Here is a 24,957-nt window from a genome sequence, read left to right as displayed (position 1 = left end):
TTGTCCACTGCCCGCCGGCACAGGTTACCGAAAGGCGGCAATATTTCTGCTACATTAGAGCTAGCTTGCACTTCTATGTAGGTGCTAGCCGCCTCTGCTAATCAGTGAGTGAGGGTGCCGGCTGATAAAGCTCGTTTCCCCACCTTCGACACCGCCTGGCCGCCTTGGCTACGCCGCTGCGGCCGCGATAAGATAGAGTAATCAGAAAATCAGAGCAAACGTTGGGCACTCGAAGCCAAGTCTACTGTCATTCATGTGAGGCATCGTCGGAGCTTCACAGCGTAGATGGTGTTGTGCTGCTCCTGCGCTAGCATGCGCTACATATCAGCCGAATAAAATGGCAGGATTTTCGTACCAGCGCCTGAAGGAAAGGTAAAACTGTTTTCAACACAATGATTCTCGCCGTGTGTTGATTAGCCCTTCCATGTTCTTCAGCATAAGCTTCTTTGTTTTCATAATGATAGCTAGGATTTCATGTTATTTTGCTGAAAGATATGCTTATATTTTATTCCACAGCTAATAGTTATTGTGCAGCACAAGTGATGAACACTGGTTTGATTTCGTAGTCACGTCTCTTTAAGATCCTTGAAACTTCATGGGGAATATACTGTTTTTGGATGCGTAAGCTATATTTCCATTATAATTTCTTTAGATTGAAGATTTCTTCTATGAATTGAACAAAAATATTTTATTTGACTGTCATATTCATGTCACGAGATTGTCAGCTGGAAGTCATGTGATTAGTCACTAAACAACTGGCGCCCTCTTTACCCGTTCTTCTATGGACCGAATCGATCAGTGGCTGACTGTGGATTGGGGTAGACTCGATTTTGCTCGATTTTGGCCAAGATACCGTCGATTGATTCGCGGTGGGGAGGCTGTGGTCGACCTATATTTTCTTTTTTAATCTTGTGTAATGTAACATATCTCAGCCGAAACTTCATTTTTCAATAAAGAGAGATACACCAATTTTGAGGAGGTAAAACAGGTAAGAAAATGAATAGTTCACAACGTCAACGACATAACTCGGAGTGGGCCAGCGAGGCCCACTGGTGGGCTAATGGGAGCTTGACTTGAACCATGTTTTATGCGATAGATAATTTTTTATCTTGATCTCAATCTTCCGGGAATAACTTGATGATATTGTTAAATTAGTAAAACTACACCTTTTTACGCCCAATTTAGATGACACTGGGCACATTTTAGCAATAGTGCGGGCAATTTTGACAGTGCGGCAATGGGTCATATAATGGGACAGAATGACTATTCACATAATGCATGGTCATCTTCAATCACAAATTCATGCAACTGCATCACATCATGAACAAACAGGATTTCTGTTGAAATGCTCTTTTTGCCAGATAATCTTTCAGCTGATTTTGTGCATGCCTGTGACAGTGCATCAGAACTGCAAAAGTACCTTAAGCGTATTTCTGTACATAATAGTTGAAAATGAGTCTTACTTAAGTTGTAAAGTGGCTTAGAGCTCAAATGATAGTTTGTTCTTGATAATTTTGTCTGCTGATTTTTGGTATATTTCCATGTAAGAGCTCACAGTTCTTTGTTTTTTCATCGATACATAAGTGGCAGTCTTTGTCATTCTTGTTCAAGTGTGTTGTCTTATATGTCTTACTGAAGACTATTACTGTGCTGCGGTACTGTTTCAGGGGAGCCACCATGTCCGAGTGGGGGCTCTTCCGGAGTGAGGAGATGAGCCTCTGTCAGCTCTTCCTGCAGACAGAGGCGGCCTATGCCTGTGTCTCAGAGCTAGGCGAACTGGGTCTTGTCCAATTTAGAGATGTGAGTACTAGTTACTCATGGACATATAGCATTATATAAGGACATTTAGTACAATAGCTCAATTGTCTTACCATTCTATTGTTTAGAGAACTTAGGCATTTCAATTGTATGAAACATTTCAAAGTTTTGAGTATGAAGCTGTATATATATGTTTTTGGTAATGCTGTGCTATGGTGGCTGTTCCTTTAAAAATAATATCTGTAACTCATCTTGCTTCTGCAGCTCATAAGCATCAGAGCAATATTAGAAAAAGTAAAAAGAAAGAGAGTAAAAGGTTTTTTTTGGCAAAATATTCTAAAACTTTCTAAGAGGCTGATGGGGATTTCCCAAAAATATTCCCTAGAAAATGTAAAACCTACATTTTGTTTGATACATTAGTGGAACAAGTCACACAAGTACCTGCTTACGATCTTGTCTTAATGTTAACAAAATATCACCTGCTTCCAGCTAAACCCTGACGTGAACGCATTCCAACGCAAGTTCGTAAACGAGGTGCGTCGCTGCGACGAGATGGAGCGCAAACTGCGCTACCTGGAGAAGGAGATCAAGAAGGACGGCATCCCGATGCTGGACACTGGCGAGAACCCCGAGGCGCCGCAGCCCCGCGAGATGATCGACCTCGAGGTCAGTCGGGACTCGGGATCGGCTGAACGACAGGTGTTGGGCTGCAGAGTCGGACTCGCCCCGAAATCTCGCCGACTCCGACTCCGGCACCAGAGTCAGCGATCGATGCCTTTATGTCATGCTATACCCATAGCCCATGTCTGTTTGTCGTAAAACGTTACTCGCGTTTACCACTCCAAGGCAGGAAGTTCAAAGCTGGAGCGATACTTCTGTCTTGGGCGGCCAAATTTCAGGTCATTCGACGATTGTTGACGATGAATGCTCGATGCCTGCCAGAACAACGTCATGTAAGCATTAATAGTCAAATGCTAGTGCGAATTTGCGGAAAGTACCTTTCTCGTAAAACGACTCACAGTTTTTGTTTCAGCTTGAGGCCAAATTGTTGACTCGAGGTCAGATGAAACGATACATTGGCCAAAGGACTATTTGAGAACAATGGAATGTGTGCTTCTGCATCGCATGTAGTTCTATTATCTCACTACTTCTCAGAACAGAGATGAGCTTTGTCCGCTACTCCGCTACTTGTGCACTACGTATTTGGTTGTGGAGTAGCGGATAGTGGATCCTACCCCCCCCCCCAAAAAAAAAAAAACACTGAGCAGCAGTGGGTAGCATACTTAGAACAAATTAACTCCGCGACTTCACTACCGTCAGGAAGATAAACCGAACGATTACCACCACACATCCAATGCGAGCTGTACAGAGGCATCACGGTAGATGTTAGGGACGCTGCCAGACGCTGTGATGTGAAAGGAATATAATTTACATAAAGCCATTCACGCACTGTTGCCCACGGCAACCCGATATTGATCGGCGATCGTGACCAATTAAATCATTTTGAGTGAAATATATATTCGGCATCTCCGTCATGCTTTTGACGCTTCTTACTGGCTTGCCCGGCGGTTTGGTGCCGTGGCCTCCCATATTCCGCATGGGAATGGGCTGCACCTACAGCTTAGTACGTTTTATATGAGCATTTCGCTGATGTAGTGGTCAATAAGCCATACTGGCCGATATAAGGTGCACGCAAAGTAGAAGCAACTACGATGCTTGATTTTTGGTAGAGGGTAGCGCCTAGCGGAGAGGTGTTTTCGCAAATTTGAAAAAAGTAGGTAGCATTACATAGTAGTGGTACCTAGCGACTACCGTTAGTCAAGGCAGCTGAAGTAGCGGTAGCGGTTTCATATTTTTTTTTTTTTATAGCGGCGCCAACCTCCGGTTATATTCGAGAAAAGTTATCCTTGATGACCTCTAGTGACCTGACAGTTGAATTTACCTGAAAAAAAGAAATAGCTGATGTACTCTCTAAATGATTGACGACTCAGCAAAGGTCGCTTACCGCTTGTCAGTATGTGGCACAGGAGCTGAGTTTATGGAGTCGGGGGCGTTTCATTGCTCGAAACATTTCATCATTCGTCGTCATGACCCTCACTGCTCAACTATTCCGTTCAAATGAGGAGGCTGTCGTATACGACATTGCTTTATCCGTAACCGTTCTCCTTCAGGCTACCTTCGAAAAGCTGGAGAACGAGCTCAAAGAGGTGAACAACAATGCTGAGACTCTTAAGAAGAACTTTCTCGAATTGACTGAGCTCAAACACATCCTGCAGAAGACTCAAACGTTCTTTGACGAGGTAAGTAATTCAGTGCGGGTGCTGGGGACTGCGCCGTTGCTTTTGATTGCAGAGATGCTTTGAAGTCATTGAGGGTTTACATTTGCGTGTGCTTCTGTCAGAGCATTGGGAGATTATCAAAGTAATGGCAGTGCTCAATGTTAAACAAATATTTGTTGTACTGACGGGGGCCTTTTTACCCCAAACATTGTTTTACGGATTTAATTTACTTTATGTTATTCAAACATTGCTTTGTTGAGGATTTTTAGCTGGGCCTGTTGTTTTTTCGTTATGAATTTGTTGACTGGCTGCCGCCTGTATCCCGCATCTCTCCCTGGACCTAATGTCCCGCACACACGCGCCCAATAACCCGTGTTTAGCTGGCACGCGGCCCAGAGTGCAGTGCGCTGCCGGCCGGGAGCGGCACGGCCTGCATGTGGGACCGGCGCGCGCGCGCCCGGCCTAGCACGTCTCGCTTGGTTGACTGTTGAGTTGCATCCGCCTGTTGAGTTGGCCGCCGGTGGTGTGCCGCGCCGCCCGCCGGCCCGCCCGCCAGCGCCGCCCGTAACGCCGCCTAACCGCCCGATCACTGTGGGGTGACTAACAGCGCGCGGCGGCGGCGGGCCGGCGGCGGACAGCGGCGCGCCCGCTCCGGCGGCCGGGCCCCCGTCAGACGGTGTGACACGCCGCCTCTCTCACCCCAGGAGGCTCAGTATCATTATGTTACCCACCAGATGTCAGAAGCCAACAGGGACGACGAGAACGCTCAGCTGCTAGGCGAGGATGGGATGCAGGCCGCCGGACAGTCGCTGAAGCTCGGGTGAGTGCTGCTGCTGGCGCCGCGGCGGCGGCGGCTCCGTGGGCGGGTGCAGGTGAGGTGAGCGCCAGGCGCCGCTCGGTGAAGGGACACGGCTGCACGCGGCGGCAGCGCGCCTCTGGTGACTAACCGGTGACGGACCCGCCCGGGAGAGGTGTGTGGTGGCGGCGGTCTGCTAGGAGCACACACACAATACACACTCACCACTCGGTCCCTGCCCGCGGTCCCGGTCCGACTCTGGTCCCGGTCTCCCGGTCCTGGTCCCGGCTCCGCCCTCGGCGCCCGGTCCGCCCGCCCGGCCTGACCGCCCCCGTATGGCGGGCCACACAGAGAGACGGCACACAGCACGTGCCCGACGGCATTCAGCAGGCGCTGCTTACCAGCGACGAGGTGGGCAAGTCATCCACGGCCAAACAGCTCAGGTGGGTAGCGGTCAGCGGACGGACGCGGCGGAGGGGACGGGGGGGGGGAGAGGGAGCGAGGGGGAAGGGTGATCACTGACTAGATTGAGTTGTAGCGACCGGTAGCTCATCTCGGGGCGGTAAACTGATGAATCTAGGTTTGCCTTCATACTATCAAATATTGTGACATAAATTGTTCCAAGTGACGTTTGTTCTCTGCTGAAAATAGAGCTGCCTATACCTATACGCGTTGGATGGGGTTGCGACTTGCGATTCACCTTATGACATTGTGCTATACTGAAGAATTTGCTACAGTTCAGTGCCTTTGCACTTACATTCAACAATGTGACGATGATATTCAGTCTGCTGAAAGGTTTGCTCTTCCTTTACTGCTTGGTGTGCGGATTCTTTGTCTATTATCCTTTCTTTTATCTATAGTTTTCTTGAAGATAGGTATTACATTTCTTTCATAGATTTAGGGAACAACACGGGATATCATTTCATGCTTGTGGATGTGCCCCTGCATACTCTGAAGAACTCTACAGCGGTTCTTTGCTGCGACATATATTTGAAGTTTCTTTTTCTTTTTCTGGCGGAGTTGGTTTTGCGATGGAGCTTATTTTCTTTCTGTTGGGCTTTTTTCAGCCATTGATTGACCGCTTCATCTGCGTTTTGTGTACTTGCTGGTCTCGGCAGCAGGAGTAACGTATGATATGGTAGCTATACGACTTCGTTAGACAGTCTTAAACTGGAACGAACCGCTATGTAGCCTATATGTAGAAATTATTGGGCTAGTTTTTCATAGAAGAATGCGCTACCGGTCGGCAATAGAGACAAGTCTTAGTTTGTAGTAGGCATCCAGCAGCCGTGTTCGATGGTGTGCCAATCATGTGTCTTACCGTGTCATCACGCAGCCCAGGAGTTACCGCTGCCTCTTCGGTGAGAGGCCATGTGGCGGAAGGTATACTGTCACCCCTATCATACACACCGGTCGGAGTCCATGGGCGGCTCGACTGTTCCGTTCAAACATAGACTGGTCCGATTGTTGCTACTATCTCCGTGTCTGCAGTCGCTGCGATGGCATTGTGTTATGTGTAGACAGGACGCTCCGTCGGAATGGCTTGCATTGCCTCTGTTTTATCGATATATGATCAATATGGCACAGTATCACATACCGAGAATATCACCTGAAGATCATAGTTGGACTTGGATCATACTGTTGGTTGGATCATCTGTGGCCGATCGCCTGTTTGCTCTTCTTGATTTTCCATAACGTTTTGACGCCTGAACTGTATTCGGGTCTTGTTGGGTCATCATAGACCTCAAAGCTGCCTGAATTCTCAAGGAAAAAGAAAAAGAGCATATTTTGCTGTGAACGAACGAAACCAAGGTTCAACTTTTATGCTAAAGATATTTACCTGTCACTTTCCCTCACAGGTCGCTGGTTGGATTTAAACCCTCTAAATCTGAATCAGTCGCTGCGTCACTTTTGTCTTGTTTCATACTTCCCACTCCATTGCTGACGGAGCAGCGTGCACCTTTATGCAACAATCCTGATTATCCAGTGTGTGCGTCATCTCAGTCCTGGCGCTATTTAATTATCCAACTTTGAGTTCTATAACGAGATCGTCTGCAGATATCGCAGTCATGACAATCACCCCATGATGCGTACGTAGACAAGGTAATGCACTATGAATTGTCCATTTACATCTGCAGCCCGGCCTGTTCTCCCAGCTAGACGTCTGCGTTTGCCAATCTGCTATCCATAGCGATTGTAAAAAGCGGCTCAATCATCATCGCTCATTTGTCTACCTCCGGAGTGCAATGACCCCCGATTACCGTAATGTGATTTCTGGGACCCTGGTCAGGTCATGTGCCTGTCTGACTCACGCTGACCCCCCCCCCCCCCCGCTCAGCCCGTCTGACGCACCCCGCGCGGCGCCCTCAGCTTTGTGGCCGGCGTCATCCAGCGGGAACGGATGCCCGGCTTCGAGCGCATGCTGTGGCGTGCCTGCCGCGGCAACGTGTTCGTCCGTCAGGCACAGATCGAGTCGGCCCTCGAGGATCCCGTCTCGGTGAGGTCTCTCTCTTCTCCCCCCTCTCTCTCTCTCTCTCTCTCTCTCTCTCTCTCTCTCTCTCTCTCTCTCTCTATCTCTATCTCTATCTCTATCTCTATCTCTATCTCTCTCACTCGTTTTTCTGCTTTAAAAGCTGCCATGTGGTGTTTGGCTAGGTAAAGGAGTAGGACAACTGCGAACGTTTGCATCTCCTCGCCCACGTTCCACGTGGCCAGATAGCCGGGCGACAGACGACAGATATGATAGCTTATCGCATTATCAGTGTGGCGTTGTGTGCGCTGATCCCATCAGTCTTAGAACATGTCCCGCGCTCTGATTCGTGAGAACCGTTTGCCGGGTTGTCATTGACTACCCAGTCTGCAGATTACATGTGGTGGCTATATAGCCGCTGCAGGTTGAGGACCTAATTATATGAATGTCTGCGGCTGCGCCGACATTCGCTGAACGGTAGTGCTCACGTTGCGGGCACATGTTGCGTAAATACCTATGTAGTTAATCTCTCCCTGCCCAGACAATGCGCCGTCGCCGCCTCAATGGACGTCTGCTGAGCGGCGTCTGTCATATGTGCGCCTTTGCACATATGGACGGAGCTGTCTGTTTGTAGACGGACTGGGAGTGATGGGCTGATCCAGATCAGGCCATCACTGCCACAGGCATGTCCTGTAACGATAGATACTCCCTGAAAAGCGGCGGTGTTGGAACAACCGAATGCTTTGGATGACAATCCCCTTTTCAAGCTGTACTTAAAAAGAGACGTACACAGGTAAATGCTACGCGTAAAGTGTCAGCCAGCTTCTTAGTCCAGGTGATCAAAAGCTTTGGGAATAGATTTTAGTTTTTGTGTCTTAGACAGTTTTACTCGATTAGCGTTTCATCTGAGGATGCTGACTACAGCGTAAACATATTAACCAATGTGACGTTTGGCGGAATATCTTTGCTTAGGTACTTCATACAATTTCGGCTGATGAGGTTTGCTATTCTAGCAGAAATATCTAATCAAAAGTTTGGCCATTGAAATCAAATTGATTTTTTTTAGCTGCACTCGGAATTTTGCATTGCTGGCTCATTTAACAAGGTGTGCGCGTGGAACCACTTTCAGACCTGGTGCGGCATCTCAACTTAATGAACCACGCGAGCAGGCATCAGTGCTTGCGGCTCTCGCACAATGTTACATGAGGAGGAACGGTAGCATGCACTCGTTTCTTTTTTGCACGAAGTATCGCCGTCATGCTAGGAAATCGCTAATCGATGCCGATAATTACGGCGAAATAGAACTACGTTGTCTTGATACTATTCCCAGGATTTAGCCATCTGCCTCTTTATTTCGTTTTTTTTTTTCGCAACAGTTTTATTTCATTTTTATCACTTACCAGAAGCAGTACTTTGCCTGGAACTCGTCCTAATTAGCTTACATTGCTTAGGTATGTTACGGCATACAATGAAAGCTTATTTATACACTGTTGCGAAAAAAGCAAGTCATATTTTGTCGTTTTTCACTCGGCTCGCTATCGATCCTACCGTACCATCCGCTCGTATCTGCTGACGCCTGCCGGCCGGCCGGCCCGCCATTCTCAGGGAGACCAGGTCTACAAGTCCGTTTTCATCATCTTCTTCCAAGGAGAGCAGCTGAAGACGCGCGTCAAGAAGATCTGCGAGGGCTTCCGCGCCACGCTCTACCCGTGTCCGGAGACGCCGCCCGAGCGGCGCGAGATGAAAATGGGCGTCATGACGCGCATTGAGGACCTTAACACGGTCAGTGCCGCCCGCAGAGCGCCGGCCTCCAGGGGACTTGGTCCGAGCAGCCCTCCTTGCCCCGGCCCGACTCGGGGCGATCTGTGCGGGGGGGGGGGGGACTGGGAGGGGACTGATAGGATGATGATGATATCTTCTCCCAAATATGCCGCCGTAGCTATATTTTACGCGACTTTTTAGATTATTTGAACTGGCCGGTTTTTAGCTTCATTGTGCTTCCTACCTGTTTTGGCTCAGCTGCTCTGCTTGATATATTTGTGACATTTGTAGAATGTTGTGGAGAAATTGAAATTGGTATCGAGGCGTGAGTTATTTGCCTGTGTGATCGCCTTACAAAAAGAAGTCCTCTTCGCTGGTTGGATTTCTTCTCAAACACTAACCTTAGTGATAAAATTTCCAGTTGCTATGCAATGCATTCTTGTAATCCTACTCGGTGCCTCCCTATATATTAGGCAGCCTGGGAGTGTACAGGTCTGTTATTTTTGGATAGAAGTGAAATCCCCTCCCCAGGCTACCAGACATCAGACCACTGCTGAGGTGTTGTCAGCTGGCAACTGTAGATCGCAGTCGGACGCTGTTGAAGTGCGAAACTGCCGGAGATGAACACGACGAAACAGAAACTGCCTATTGATGCGGGTCAGGGATGGCGCTGGTTAATTGGAGAACGTATTGATAGATTGAACAATTGAGTGAGACTTGGATTTAACGCAAGTTTATGTGACAAGTATTTGTCGGCAATTATAGGTGCATTAACCCAGTATCCCTGTCGCTATTGGCGATGAAATGCGACTGCGTTGCAGATAGTGCGCTAAAACAATCTCATCTTCGCGAGAACGAATACAGGCTGCAGCCGAAACTTTATAGGTCTGTCTGAATGTTTCCATTAGTCTTGTACAAACGTTTGAGCCAATGTCAAGAGCAAATTTTAATGTTTGTTTTAAACTAAACCACCCAATCGGAAATTTCTGGATTTGCGGCAGAGATTAAATTCGAGGGTGTATCGAGTCTGCCAGACTTGTGCCAAGGTCCCAAAAAGATCCGAGATCCAGGGTTCGCAGAGTCCAAGGTCTGGGACCTTGATGGATCCTGGACCTTGCATTGTCATTTTTGTCGCGAGACCTTGGAAACCCAGGACCTTAAAACATCCATATGCCGCGAGACCTTGGAATCCCAGGACCTTAAAACATCCATATGCCGCGAGACCTTGGAATCCCAGGACCTCAACATTTGCATATGTCGCGAGACCTTGGAATCCCAGGACCTCAACATTTGCATATGCCGTGAGACCTTGGAATCCCAGGACATCAACATTTCATGTGACATGAGACCTTAGAAACCCAGGACCTCAACATTTCATATGCCCTAAAACCATGGAAACCCAGGGGTTAGGACCTCAAAATTTTGGTATGCTGCAAGACCCTGCAGAATGCAGACCTTCAGTACCAGTTTTATTATTTGTCATGGGATCTTAGGAGAACGGTCTGGACCTACACCATCATTTTGTTGAGGGACCTCAAGAATCCTGGAAGCTGGACCATGAGGTTTATGTTGCACATGGGCCACTAAGGACCCTGCACTAGGTTTTGTCTGTAAGCACTTCAATAAATATCTATGGTTGAGCGACCAGCTGCAAGGGGCTAGATAGATACATGAAGAGAAAACGAACCAGACTGTGTAGACATATACCTATAGAGCAAAATCGTTGCCATGGCTGTGAGGCAGAACTGGAACAAGAGACCTGGTAGCTTTTTACATTATCAATGAACATGGATTATGAAACTGTCAAACAGTGGACAGTGGTGGTTTGGAAAGTTCTTTTCTAATCTCACCTCACATATTTTCTGGGTTGTGATATGCCGGGCTTGAAGCTACTTGGAAGCTACCCACTGACCAAGTAAGTGTCAAACTTATTTGTTTTGCAATTCATCAAATCCAAGGCCATCTATAGATCAAATCACCATTGAGCAATGATGCTGCTGTGATGCATGATGCAGGAGCAATGATGCAGGACGTGATGCTGCTGTCACGAGAGTTGTGCGAGGCCAGCGTCCCACCACAGTGCACTGTCGAGAGTTGTCACTTTGTTAGCCACCACCGCCGTGTTGTTACCTGCCTGTTTGTACCGCGTGCAAAACGTATGCCGGTGTACCGGACAGGGCGCGACTGGAGGTCATTTGACAGGGAGGCATTTCTCACTGATGTCGAACATGTTGACTGGCACGCAACCGTCCCTAGAGATGCTTCCTGCGATTTACAGTGGGATGCATTTGAGGGGGCCGTGGGCCAGTTGTTGAACAAACACGTTCCAATGCGTAAGTTTAAGGTTCACAACCCCGTGCCTCCACCTGTCAGCCAGGATACGCAGGAGCTTATGGCTCAGCGCAGAGAGGCCCTTCTCAATCGTGACACTGACGCATATCAGAGGCTGAATGTGTTGACGAAGCGAGCAATTCGTAAGGATAGGAGAGATGACATCGCAGAACGTGTTCGTAATAGCCCTGCCTCTGGTCTATTTAGGCAACTGAAGTCAGTTATTGCACCTAAGCGCGGTCCCTCAGTATCTCCTGTCAGCTTAACTGCCTCAGAGCTTAACAACTACTTCTGTTCTATAGGCAGGTCTACTCGTGACGCAGTGGTGACAGAGTTTGAACGTTCTGGTCGCCAGCCGCTGGATGTTAGGCTCCCTCGCATCCATACAGGGGCTCTACACATCATACCAGTCACGCTTGACCAGCTCCACAGAGTGATCCTTAGTATGCCGGATAGGGACACATGCGTGCCGGGTGACATACCAGTTAGGATTTTAAAGATGTGTTTTAACCACATCGGTCGCCATTTACTACGAATCATCAATACTAGTCTAGTCACAGAGCACGTTCCCGCTAGCTGGAAGCGAGCGGTTGTTATCCCTCTCCATAAGAGAGGAGACCCGTCACTGACATCGAACTTTCGACCTATCACCAATGTGCCAACTGTGTGCAAACTCATCGAGAAGTTAGTTCATCATCAGATCAGTACTTACCTTGAACATCACTGCCTTTTTAGTCCGGAACAGCATGGTTTTATGTCAGATCATTCCACAACCACAGCTCTTTTATCCATGACTGACCAAATCCTGGACGGCATGGACCAGTCCCAGGTAACTCTTCTCGCACTAATCGACCTCAGCCGTTGTTTTGATGTCGTAGACCACGATACACTGCTGACTAGCCTAGAACAGCTCCAGATTTCAACCGGATGGATCAGGAGTTATCTGTCAGGCCACACACAGCGCGTACGGCTGGGAGACACTTTCTCGGACCCCCTACCCATTGACATCGGCACATTCCAGGGCTCCTGCCTTGGGCCCCTGTTATTCAACATCGTCAGCAACAACATCAGCTGCTACATACCATCCACCATCAACGACTTCCACACCTTCTCAGTTCGTTATGCTGACGACACCCAGGTGGCCATCACGGGTCCTCGCAGCAGACTACCCGATCTGAAGCTGTCTCTGGAGAGCTTGTTAGACGTGCTGTGTACATGGTTTTCCCAGCACGGCATGATGGTGAACGCCAGCAAGACGGAGCTGCTCATGTGTGGCGATCGTCGCCAGCTGTCTCAGATCGGAGAACCACCTCAGATCGAGTTTATGGGTCAAACACTTCCTCTGTCAAGCACAGTGAAGAACTTAGGAGTTGTCATGGACTCTGAACTTTCTTGGGAATCACATATCAACACCATCATCAACCGCTGTTTCGGCATTCTTATCGGTCTCATGCACATCAGACATATCATTCCACACTCTGTTTTACCTCGCCTTGTCGATTCTCTCGTTTTCTCACACATACGTTACTGTGCGCCCGTCTTCGGTAGCGCCAATCGCACGGCCATAGCCAGGCTGCAGAAGGTCTTCAACTTTTCAGCCCGAGTTATTTCCGGGAGACGGAAATTCGAGCACATCTCTGATGTGCTCGAGGAACTTGCGTGGCTGCCTGCTGCTGATTTTATAGCACATGCCGACCTGTCATTGATCCATAGCATTCTTACATCTGGAAAGCCTCATCTTTTACGCTCTTATCTCTCTTACAACCACGAACACGTATGTCGGGATACTAGACAATCACACCTATTAGCTCTGTCACGTGTAAGAAACAACCATGGCAAGCGTCGATTTACGTACCGTGCTGCGTCCCTGTACAACCGAACAGCGTTGAACAATGGCTTTGCTGGCCTTAGTAAGTCAGTGTTCAAGTCCAAGATCAGGAACGTGCTGCGACTGAGTGGTACCGTCGGGTAGGATATTTACCTACTGTCATTGTCATTGTATCGCGCTACTGTGATCTTAGTTTACTTGTCATCTTCATGTGTTTCGTACTGTTATGACGATGATCGGAGAAAAGCCCTGCCTTATAGTGGATCGATCTGATGATGTTTAATAAATAAATAAATAAATAAATAAATGAGCAATATAAGCAATGATTCCATGACAGTTCAACTTTTTCGTTTAGCAGGTTTTCGTCGGACAATTTTTCGTCTGCAGATTTTCGTCCGCAGACTTTCGTCTATGCATTTGTTCGTCTGTGCATTTTTAAGTCCGCGCATTATTTTCATAAGGACATTTTCCGCCTCATCCAGACGAAAAAATGCCGGACAGAAATATACTCAGACGAAAAATGCACCAAATTAATTCGAACAGACGAAAAAATGCAAGACGAAAAAGTCAGACGAAAATCTGCCGACGAATAACCGGCTGACGAAAAAATTGTCATATGGAATTTTGTTCAGAGCCTTCAATCTAATGTGAATGAACAGTAAGTAAGGTTTGCGCTCGCTGATACTCGAATTCTATTGGCTTAGTCGATCAGTTTTTCTGTGAGCGCTCGCGCAAACAAGACTTAGAACATATTTTACTTTTTATCCTAGGTATTATGTAACTGAATGTGCAGAAAATCGAAAGCATATACCTATCCAATTCAACTTTTCCATTTCTATGAAGCCTGTAGGTTTTATTTCTGTTTTTTTTTTTATATTGCCTGAAAGAATACTTGAATGTCTGTCTTCAATAGCTGTAAGGTGCTGTCCTACATGCCTACTGATAAGGTAAGATTGAATTGAAAGGGACATGACAATACAAATTGCAAGGTACCTATTACCTACCTATATTTTTATGAATTTGTCAGGTTAAAGAAGGAGATATTGATATTATGATTCATTTTTAACTTGTGTTGAAGCTCCCCCTACCTATGTTGGTTAACGATAAAACCACCACAGTCCACAGGTTTGCATAGGTTCTGCCCCTTTCAATGTTTCTGGGCATCCGTTGGCAGAATATTTAGAAGTAAGTCTGCTCATCAGAATGTTAGTTTGTTTAAGTTCTTGTTGTGGGACCATGAATACTTTGGATCCTGAGATGTATTTTTGCCGTGGGACCTTGAGGACTGTGGACCCTGAACTCCGAAGTGTGTACTTGTCATGGGACCTTGGGGACTGTGGATCCTGAAATTCACACTTGTCGTGGGACCCTAGGGACTGTGGATCCTGCAATGCATTCTTGTCGTGGGACCTTGGGGACTGTGGATCCTGCAATGCATTCTTGTCGTGGGACCTTGGGGACTGTGGACCCTGCAAAGTATACTTGCTATGGGACCTTGGAAACCTTGGATTCTAGAAATTGAATTTGCCGTGGGACCTTGGAAACCTTGGATTCTAGAAATTGAATTTGCCGTGGGACCTTGGAAACCTTGATTCTAGAAATTGAATTTGCCGTAGGACCTTGGAAACCTTGGATTCTAGGAATTGAATTTGCCGTTGGACCTTGGAAACCTTGGATTCTAAAAATTGAATTTGCCGTGGGACCTTGAGGATCCTGGATCTTGATTTTTGATCCCGGCACAAGTCTGGAGTCTGCCTAGCTGAATACGATTGTCCCCTCTCACCGACGTGCTATATCTGCGTCGCGAGTCCGCGACCACAGCCGCCGACCGCAGTCGTGGCCGCAGATGACCAGTGGGTCCATAATTTAACTAGACTTTGCCCTCTGTGAGCAAACAGTTCATGTCGAGGCGGCTCGCACCGCCTCTTTTCACCACCGGTCGGCGGAGCATTAGGGTAGCTTCTCTCGTCCCAGGGCCATGACCGTCGCCGATAAACAACTACAAATTATGAAATGAAAATAACTACAGTAATTGCAAATAATGGCTTGCCAGATTTGTTGTGCTCACATTACCCGGCTGGCGATGCTGTTGGTCCCTGTAGACTGTAGAGTGTAGGCGTGCGCCCCGCGGAGCTCATTTCCGCCCCAGTACACAATTACCGCCTCATGGTGTGCGTCAGGGGACCGCAGTGTGCGTGACCCGCGCCTCTGCGGGACGTGTATATCAGGCACTCGCAGTATTGGCAGACGGGAATGTGTTCTCGGGTGAGATATTCCCGGGGATTTAGCCGTCCAATAGCTTTTGTGTGGGTGCGTATTTCTCCCAGAACGGAAGGATGGAGGGATTCTTGGCAGCCATTTGTGGCTTACTTACATCAGCTTAACGCATTAATCGCAAATACACTAAGATTTTCTTGGACAAGATATGGGGCCGGGATGCGGTCACACCACCTCGGGCATCTTGCGCCCACAGTGACTCTCTTAGATCTTCTCTCAGATAACTCGCGCTGGATCCATAACGGTAGCATATTTTCCTTTATCCGTGCAGCCAATTTCCCCGTTACTTTCCTTTCCTAAGCATAACACGTAAATAAGTAAGTAATTAAAGACGTAATTCAAATATATGTTATGGGCGCAAAATGACCTCGTAGTCGGCGCGCCCCCAACCCCCAACAAACAAACAAACAAGGACAAGATATGGTGCTAGACACAAGTGCCACCGTGTGCTGACCAGCCGTGCCACCGTGTGCTAGCCAACTGTGCCACCGTGTGCTAACCATCTGCTGTGTCACCGTGTGCTGACCAGCTGCTGTGCCACTGTGTGCTAACCAGCTGTGCCACCGTGTGCTAGCCAGCTGAGTTACCGTGTGCTGACCAGCTGCTGTGCCACTGTGTGCTAACCAGCTGTGCCACCGTATGCTAACCAGCTGTGCCACCGTGTGCTAGCCAGCTGAGTTACCGTGTGCTGACCAGCTGATGTGCCACCGTGTGCTAACCGGCTGTGTCACCCTACAGGTGCTGGCGCAGACGCAGGACCACCGTCACCGCGTGCTAGTGGCCGCCGCCAAGAACATCCGCACCTGGTTCGTCAAGGTGCGCAAGATCAAGGCCATCTACCACACACTTAACTGGTTCAACCTGGACGTGACGCAGAAGTGTCTGATCGCTGAGTGCTGGGTGCCGTCGGCCGACACGGAGGCCATTCAGCTGGCGCTGCGGCGCGGCTCGGAGCGATCTGGCTCCTCAGTCAGCCCCGTGCTCAACAGCATCCAGACGCGCGAGGCGCCGCCCACCTACAACCGCACCAACAAGTTCACTCAGGGCTTCCAGGAGCTGGTGGACGCCTACGGCGTGGCCTCGTACCGCGAGATGAACCCCGGTGGGTGACGGTCAGAGGAATAAACTATGGTTGGTTTCTGTCAGAGGGAAGGGGCGGGAACCTCGGTGGGTGCTGGTATGAGTCCCGGTGGGAGCCGGGATGAACGCCGGCGGGTGATAGTCAGGGGTCAGCTGGTGTTAGATGCTCCCCGGTGGCTGGTGGTCAGGCCGGGTACCGGGTTTACCTCGGTAGATGCCGGTTTGTTTGTAGGATGAATCACCCGCTCATTCGGAAATGCGATCAAGAACTTCTTCAGGAATTAATATCTGTAGTAGCTTGATATTATGAACAAGAACATAACTTTGGGTTAATTGGACTATTCCAAATTTATATTCCAAATGAACTAACGCTTTTATTTCACCGAGCCACGTTGTTTTAGACGATGCGCTAACCAATCGTCATCCCTTCGTCACCCGGCTGCCGTATTTCACGTTACTTACCTAACGCGCCGTCCCGCAGCGCCGTACACCATCATCACGTTCCCGTTCCTGTTCGCTGTCATGTTCGGCGACTTCGGCCACGGCGCGCTGATGGCCCTGATGGCCGCCTGGATGGTCTGGAAGGAGAAGCCGCTCGGTGCCAAGAAAATCGACAACGAGGTGCGCCAACTACAGGGCTCACTGAGGCTTGTTTTTTTTTTTTTTTGTCAGCTGGTGCATATATAAGATTGCACCAGCTTTCAATTTGGATCCGTGAATACGATTCCTGACTTTTGCGATTTAGAAGACATCTCGTTTCTCGTATTACGACAGTGATTCCTTGTCAACCCCCGACTTTGTCTTAAATGCACAATTTCGTGCGTTTACTCTAGCGCTCATAAGAGGGTTAATATTCGCGCCCATGAAATGATGATTTTCGATTAGGCTGTTTCTGAAAATCACACACCGCTGGTAGTTTAGAAGACAGACATCTAACTTGCAGTGTGAAAATATGTTAAGTTTTCCTTATGTTGTCGTTCACATGGTCTCGCTTCATGTCCTAGATTGAGGGCACGGCGCGTGTCGCAAGCGTTGGCATCCATTGTGTACATAATGACGATTGTTTGTCGTACAGATCGCTTCCATCTTCTTCGGCGGCCGTTACATCATCCTGCTGATGGGCCTGTTCTCCATCTACACGGGCTTCATCTACAACGACATCTTCTCCAAGTCTGTGAACGTGCTCGGCTCCTCGTGGCGCAACTGTTTCACCGACGAGGAGGTGCACCACCACGACGCCGAGACGCTGCTGCTGCCGCCGGAGAACCGCACCTGCTTCTACGGTACGCCCTACCCCTTCGGCTTCGACCCCATCTGGCAGATCTCCTCCAACCGCGTCACCTTCCAGAACGCCTTCAAGATGAAGATCTCCGTGCTGCTGGGCGTGCTGCAGATGCTCTTCGGCGTCCTCCTGTCCGTCTTCAACTACCGGTGGGTGGAGACCGCACGTCATCTGCACCTGCTTAGTTCAAATGCTGACAAGCCGTGTAACTGTATGTGACTTTTGAATGCGGATAGTTTCTGTTCGCGTTTATTGTTGACGTTTCGTTGCTCTCGGTCAGGTTAAAATTGTCGGGATATGACTTTCTTCACTGATTGCTGCCCAGTTGTGGTAATAGATGGTTGAAGATGTTACATACCTACACTAGTTTCAAGTCTTCTTTAGGTTTTAAAGACGTGTGTGGCTCGTTTTTCTACATTACCAATGCCATTCAATCATCATATAACTGACGGCGTGCATTGTTTCTGCGCACAATCATCTGACCGTCCCTCTTTTCCCCTCTTTCTGCCGGCAGGAACTTCAAGCAGTTCTCGGACCTGGTGACCATGTTCCTGCCGCAGGTGCTGTTCCTGCTCTGTCTGTTCGGCTGGCTCTGCATGCTGTGCCTGCTCAAGTGGACCATGTACAGCGCGCCGTTCGAGGTGGGCTCGGGCCCGGAGGACGCCGAGGCGATCCGCTACGGCACGCACTGCGCGCCCTCGCTGCTGCTCATCTTCATCAACATGTTCCTGCTGAAGGACATGAACGCCGACCCGAAGGGCACCGGGCCCGGCGAGAAGTACTGCGACGGCTACCTCTTTGACGGCCAGAAGGGCTTCCAGTCGTTCCTGCTGTTTGTCGGCGTCATGTGCATCCCGTGGATGCTGCTGGCCAAGCCGATCCTGATCTGGCGCCAGCGCCGCCAGCAGCCTCACAGCGAACTGCCAGAGGCCAACGGCGATGTGGCGGCGCCGGCCGGCGGCGGCGGCGGCGGGCACGACGAGGAAGAGTTCAGCGAGGTCTGCATCCACCAGGCCATCCACACCGTCGAGTATGTGCTCGGATCCGTCTCGCACACGGCCTCCTACCTCCGGCTCTGGGCGCTCTCGCTCGCCCACTCCCGTGAGTAGACGCTGCCGCGGCGCAGCTGGGATGCGTGGGCCACCTGGCGGGGAAGGCAGCGTGATCAGCAATGGGGGAAGGATATTTTCATATGTACAGCTGTAATCAGACCGGTAATGAACTTGATCAGATGATTTCTGAATGAAACGAAATTGCATTGCCGATTGGTATGTATTTCTTATCATGCGCTCTCATTCACCTAGTCTTCAATATCACCTATCATTTACTAACGAATAGTGTTTGTCTATTTCAAACCAACCTGCGGTTACTGTAACGGTTGCATTAAACTAAGTTGAAGCATGTCATCGGTTTTAAAATTAATCGTCACATTTCATGAGGCTACGTTGCGATTTGTCGAACCCGCGGCTGTAGCCACTCCCCCGTCTTGCTGACGCGGCTGCGCTCGGTCCGCCGTCCCGCTGCCGTGGCGCCGGCGCACCCTCTTACGTCTGTCTGTCCACCCGCCGCCGGCAGAGCTCTCTGAGGTGCTCTGGACCATGGTGCTGGTGCGCGGCCTGAGCATGACGCGCGAGTTCTGGGGCGGTATCGTCCTGTACGTCATCTTCGGCGCTTGGGCCGGCCTCACCGTCAGCATCCTGATCGTCATGGAGGGCCTGTCGGCCTTCCTGCATACGCTGCGCCTCCACTGGTGAGTGTGCCTGCACACTGGTGTCCATCTGCAATCGGCATACCTTTTGTCCCTTCTTTGAAGTCCTCCGCGCACCCACTGTATGTCGACTGACGAATATCTCCATTCTACCTCTGTACACTTCTTTAGGCTGATTCTTCATTTCTCAGTACTTGCGAAACTTCACAACCCCATGGATTGCAGGTCGGCCGTCTCATGATTGTCTGGCCTCACCGAACGGTATGAAATATCAGCATTGAACGGTGAACACGATCTTTCCATGTCTGGTCACAGGGTCGAGTTCCAGTCCAAGTTCTACAAGGGCGAGGGCTACATCTTCGCTCCGTTCAGCTTTGAGATCATTCTGCGGGAGGCGGACAGCGAGGATTAGACACCCCTCTCCGAGTACTGCGACTCCGGCGTCCTCTCCAACGAGGGATGTTCGAGACCCACGTCTCCGAAACTGGCCCCCTGGCGACCGTCAGCCGTATCAACATCTAGAACAACGCGGCGAGTCAGGCAGTCTGGAGAGCCCTGCTTTTCCGGACAACCTATCATATATCCTCAGTGTTGTGTGTTGTCTGTGCGAGGACTGGGTGCCCCGTGTGGCACCCAGTCCTCCCGTCAATTCGTGTTGTCCTCTGTGTTAGGTGTCCTCCCCGAGTCTGACCGTCCTCTGGGTAATAACTGCAGGGCTGTTCTGTCCTGTTGTTCCTCAGAGGACAGTCCTCACTGGGAGCGTTCGGTGTTGTTCGCTCGGACACGCTGTGCTGCCGTTCAATGTGGCGGCCCCTGGCCCCGACTTACCAGCGAGTCTCTATACTAACCACTCTGGTGATGGCAAAGATCTGAACCTTCTCTTTCCTTAGCGTTTAGCATGTATCGCGGTGGGTAGCAGTAGTAGCATTCAGTCAGTAGCTCTCGGCAATCGGTGTTCTGTCAATTCCGCGTCCGACTGCAATGCTTATTGTGATAGGAGTTCTGCGTTGTATTTAGCGGAACTTTACACAGCATAATGCATATAATTGTCGCGCATTCCGTGGGTTTTGTTGCAGGGAAACGATAGGTATCTTCTATATGAAGTTTTATTGAATGCTGTAAACTTTATTTAGTCGTTTGGAATAGCGTCTAGTCTCCGGCTTCTAGTGTGCGGTGTGGTTAATTAACATAGCTTCAGCTTAGCAAGCATATAAAATACCCGGATTCTGGCAATGTTTGAACGAACATCTCGGCGATGCAACTCAAATTCTGCAATATATTGTTTATTCCATTTTGTATTTACCAAAAAATGACTGGCAGAGACAGTGATACAGTGACTAGAACACATCCCATACAAACCAGTTTTGACAAAGGACGTGTGGGCTCGAGCCTGAGATGTAGAACTTGGACACTAAAAACAACGGATTGAGTGCGGATTGGATTGACCGCTCACCAGACTCTCTCCCGCAGCTAAATGGCAGGTTTCTCTTCACAAGGTCGGCGGATGGTCGACGGAGCTGCCCATTTCATGTCCCTCCAAAGGACTCAATCCCGGCCTAGTTAGATCCCTCTCGTTTATCCGTAGTACAAACGCATGATGACGGCCATTTGTACCCGTTACCATTCTCACGACACATTTCTTCATCACCACCCCTACGATCCATATCTGCATAGATACCAATCTCAACGACTCACTCCCGCGAACAAATCACCTTTGCCCGCCCCGTACAAATCCTTTAGGTCAATTCCTCCGTATAAAGCATCGTTCCTCACCCCTCCGTAGCCGTGTTCACGAGCCATCCCTCCGTGCCGCTCCTCCGGACCCAGTCCTCCATATCCGTCCGGCTCCTCGTCCAGCCGTTCCCACCAGGGAGCCGCGGCGCGCGCCATGGCTATCCGGTGCAGCCGGCGCGCCTCCGCCGCCAGCCGCGGGTCCGGACAGCGGAACTCGTGTGGGGGTACCTGGTCAGCCGGCAGTGTCATGGTGCTGCAGACCGCCTGACAGTGAGCCAGCAGCTGGCGGCACCGGCGCCGGCAGGCGGCGTCCCTGGCCAGCCGGCGGGCCGTGCGGCCCAGCGCCGCCTCACACTCGGCCAGCTGCCGCTGCAGCTCGGCACGGGTCGGCACCGGCGCGTCCGGCCCGGCGGCCGCGCGGGCGGCCTCCACAGCGCTGAGGGCGGACAGAGCGGGTCAGGGACTGGGCTGACCGAGCAAATATGACAAACGGTTCGCACTAGGGTGAAAAATACGACAAAAGCGTGAAGCATGATCATGGACGAATTAGTCAGCCATTGACACTACATGTAGCTGCAACTAAAGGTTCCCGCTCACACTCCCTAACAGCCGACCCCTCGGCCCACCTGTCGATCTGCTGCTGGTACTTTTCCACCTCCTGCAGTGTGATCTCGAGCGGCGGCTCGCCCAGCGCCCGGTCCACCCTAAGGCCGATGAGCCGGCGGCGCCACCAGCGCTGCACCGTCACCGCCGCGCGCTGCCGGCGCCGCTGGAGTCGCCATTCGGCCAGCCGCCGCCGCACCCGGTAAGCCCTCCAGGCGGCCTGGATCCGCGCCGCCGCCGCCTCCCGGCGAGTCCGCAGGAACGCCGGGACCTTACCTGAGGGTTGGCACACGTGACACACAGTGAACAGGGCGTCAGGCCGGGCAGTGGCGGCGGTGGTTTCCCTGAGTTGCCAGTCCCGGTGACCGACCTGCGCTGAGCTGGGCCACGTCCCGCAGCACCCGCTCCGTGTGCTCGCGCCGCCGCTGCTGCCGCTCCAGAGCGCTGCTGAAGGCGGCCGTCTCCTCCCAACGCTGCTGCAGCCGCTGACGAAACGCCCGCCGCTGGCGCCGCCTGAAACGCATAGCGAGGACACCCTCAAACCGGCAGATGGTCGGCAACGTTCGTTAATCGCGATCCACATCGCCTGGCTCGCCAGGCTCGCCTGTCCCTTCAGTTATATCGTACTAACGTTTCAGTAAACCCAACTCACATCATCGAAGCAGAAGGCCTCCAGTTCCACCGAAGGAGACGCACGACCTTTCGTCAACCGATATCAAATGAAGCGTATGCAGTGTTAGCATTTGCCGCCACCCCACCTGATTCTCCGTTGCAGGCGGGTGATGGTTCCGGTGGCGTCCGCTAGTCGGCGCCTCAGTCGGTGGCCGCGGTACACTGCCTGTATCAGGGTGGCTGCCCGCCGCTGGTGTTCCGACTCAGCCAGCTGCAGGTCACCTGCGAGAGAGCAGCCGACTGAGGTCAGTCGGAGTCCAAGACATACGATACAGCCAAGGAGCGACTGAGAAGGGCCGATACGCCGCTGGAATGTACCGAAGTCGTTAAAGGGACACTCCCACCTTAACATTAGTTTTGAGTTGAGATAGCCAAATTGGTGGCCATGGCCTGCAAATACCGGTTTGGGCACTCACAACATCGACAAATGCTTTAATTCGGAGATATGGAATTTCAAACTTGCAGTTTTCGGATTCTAAGGGGCTAGTGCATTGGTATGCCCCCTTAGAATTTGTGACGTCAGCGGAGATCTAACGATTTTTAAATCTTTTACTAAAACGTTTGGTAGCACGCGGTGGTATATGCTGCTTTGCGCGCAACAAATGCCGCACTTTCAAATAAAGTCGCTAGGAACAGCGGAGATCCCAAAAAGTAAACAAAAGTAAAAGTCTAATATCTTGAAAACCGGTGAATATTTTTCGATGAAATTTGGTAGATATTCGTTTTCGCTCTTTCTGAACCGAGCGACATCACTTTCGTGCCAATTCATTAACTTTTTTGAAGGTGGGAGGGTCCCTTTAACGGCACTGGTGCCTGCACTGGTGATTTCGCAACATTCCACACTGTAAACCACACAAGACTCGATGCGTCTCAGCACTTTTTAACGATTATTTTAGAATGACAGAAACAAAAATCGTGCGACGGCTACCTGACACAACGGCATCGCCGAACTTGAGCAGGAGCAGGTCGAACCCGCCACCGTGCCAGCGTTTGAGCACGGGCCTGATGCCGCGGTAATTCTGGCAGACCAGCTCCAGAACGTCGGCGTGGTTCTCCAGCATCAGCATCAGCACGCTGACTATGGCGCTGGGGATATCGGACGGCAAAAACGCTGGCTTTCGACATCGACATGACAAACAGGAGAGACGGAAACATGGACGTGCCCATCATTGTTAATTGTTATGCTACAAACGCTAATCCACACCTACAAACGATTCACCCAGAAAGTTTGCCGTAATACCGAAACGAAAGAGATAAGAGGTGGCTCATATGCAATGTTTACGGGGTTCATCTTAATACTTAGATGAATAATAGTGACACAAAAACTCGTAGTTGTTATGTAAATGTGCTACTGCAGCCTACATGGACTGATAATTAATGGACTGTCAGTGCCACTGAGCGACGAGCAGAGACCAGGGGTCCACTGCAGGGGTCCACTGACTCAGTGGACCCCTGGTCTCTGCTCTTCGCTCGCGGTCGCAGCTCACCGAGCGCAGCTGGGGTCGCTGATGGTGGAGAGCTTGTAGACGAGCTCGTCCAGCAGCTCCAGGAAGCCCTCGGCGTCGTCGAGCGCGGCGCTGACCCGTCCGCCCAGCCGGCGCACCACGGCGGTCACCAGCTCGACGGCGGCGGCACACAGCGGCCCGTGCTCCGAGGCTAGCAGCAGCACCAGCTCCGGCGAGCACAGGCCTGCCAAAGTCCAAACAACCGGGTGGGCCGATGGTATAGACGCTGTTAGTTGTTACTTGTTAGTACAAGTGGAAACGAACAGGGGTATGCAGATGCAGCCTGCAAGGACAATACTGATGTCTGATAGGATAGGTTCAAGAGTGGTAGCAACTAGCAGAGCCAGACAACATAAGTAAATTAAAATTGCCAGAGGTATGAATATGATGTGCACTTCACTCGACTCGTGACCTTTCCTCTCCTGGGCCCTTGCGATGTTAGCGATTCGCCGAGCGAAATGAACTTACATTCCGCCAGTACAGTCTCTGACGTAGAATTCACTAATGACCTGGCCTCTTCGACAGCTTGAAACACACCCTGCCCCGGAGTTTCTTGAACGACGGGGTCTCCCAGACGATCCACGGCGATACGTAGGTGATCCTCCATAGCGAATTTGGAACAATTAATACGGTACCAAATTAATACGTCAGAGTTAATAAGTATTTGATGTTAAACCCAAGGCTATAGAACTCGGCCAAACCCAAAAATACGCACACCCAACGCCATTTAGGCACACACCGCGCACACGATCGCTTTTGTCACGGTGACTATAAATACGGTGGCTTTTGTTATGATATGATACCGTCCAGACTGTTGCCATGGCAACACCACTGGCAGACTGGCAATATCCTAGCACAATTCATCACTAAAAC

At 50.3% G+C, this 24,957-nt stretch overlaps 2 protein-coding genes across 7 annotated transcripts; one reads left to right on the top strand and one right to left on the bottom strand.

Annotated features, from left to right (window-relative positions):
• Positions 1-213: 213 nt before the first annotated feature.
• On the top strand, positions 214-20,861 carry LOC122377762 (V-type proton ATPase 116 kDa subunit a1-like). 6 transcript variants are annotated; one of them, XM_043358160.1, is made up of 13 exons: positions 214-372; positions 1,668-1,800; positions 2,248-2,424; positions 3,930-4,058; positions 5,185-5,276; positions 7,204-7,330; positions 8,909-9,085; positions 16,239-16,602; positions 17,062-17,201; positions 17,656-18,011; positions 18,377-18,963; positions 19,438-19,612; positions 19,886-20,861. In XM_043358160.1, the coding sequence occupies exons 1-13, from the start codon at positions 338-340 to the stop codon at positions 19,980-19,982; spliced, it is 2,589 nt and encodes an 862-aa protein (XP_043214095.1). In that variant the 5' UTR covers positions 214-337; the 3' UTR covers positions 19,983-20,861. The 6 variants fall into 6 exon arrangements, with proteins under 6 accessions (XP_043214095.1, XP_043214094.1, XP_043214096.1 ...); XM_043358159.1 differs by lacking the exon at positions 5,185-5,276 and adding an exon at positions 4,742-4,857 and having other exon boundaries at positions 221-372; XM_043358161.1 differs by lacking the exon at positions 5,185-5,276 and adding an exon at positions 4,772-4,857 and having other exon boundaries at positions 249-372.
• On the bottom strand, positions 20,848-24,865 carry LOC122377763 (IQ calmodulin-binding motif-containing protein 1-like). Its single transcript, XM_043358165.1, has 7 exons — positions 24,553-24,865; positions 24,067-24,268; positions 23,508-23,665; positions 22,666-22,801; positions 22,278-22,420; positions 21,931-22,183; positions 20,848-21,740 (listed from the first exon to the last, which is right to left on the bottom strand). The coding sequence occupies exons 1-7, from the start codon at positions 24,689-24,691 to the stop codon at positions 21,254-21,256; spliced, it is 1,518 nt and encodes a 505-aa protein (XP_043214100.1). The 5' UTR covers positions 24,692-24,865; the 3' UTR covers positions 20,848-21,253.
• Between the last annotated feature and the right edge of the window lie 92 nt (positions 24,866-24,957).

The sequence above is a fragment of the Amphibalanus amphitrite genome, unplaced genomic scaffold (assembly GCF_019059575.1).
Source record: "Amphibalanus amphitrite isolate SeventyFive unplaced genomic scaffold, NRLGWU_Aamphi_draft 000050F_arrow, whole genome shotgun sequence".
Lineage (NCBI taxonomy): Eukaryota > Metazoa > Arthropoda > Thecostraca > Balanomorpha > Balanidae > Amphibalanus > Amphibalanus amphitrite.
This window is presented reverse-complemented; position numbering and strand designations above follow the sequence as displayed.

Bases quoted from the DNA above. Each gene is read 5' to 3' on its own strand.
- LOC122377763 (XM_043358165.1), bottom strand. From the start codon at position 24,691: ATGGAGGATCACCTACGTATCGCCGTGGATCGTCTGGGAGACCCCGTC. The intron at 24,269-24,552 runs GTAAGTTCATTT...GGACTTTGGCAG, and splicing joins AGAGACTGTACTGGCGGAAT to GCCTGTGCTCGCCGGAGCTG. The intron at 21,741-21,930 runs GTGGGCCGAGGG...GTCCGCCCTCAG, and splicing joins TACCAGCAGCAGATCGACAG to CGCTGTGGAGGCCGCCCGCG.
- LOC122377762 (XM_043358159.1), top strand. From the start codon at position 338: ATGGCAGGATTTTCGTACCAGCGCCTGAAGGAAAG. The intron at 4,059-4,741 runs GTAAGTAATTCA...CTCTCACCCCAG, and splicing joins CTCAAACGTTCTTTGACGAG to GAGGCTCAGTATCATTATGT. The intron at 19,613-19,885 runs GTGAGTGTGCCT...GTCTGGTCACAG, and splicing joins CATACGCTGCGCCTCCACTG to GGTCGAGTTCCAGTCCAAGT.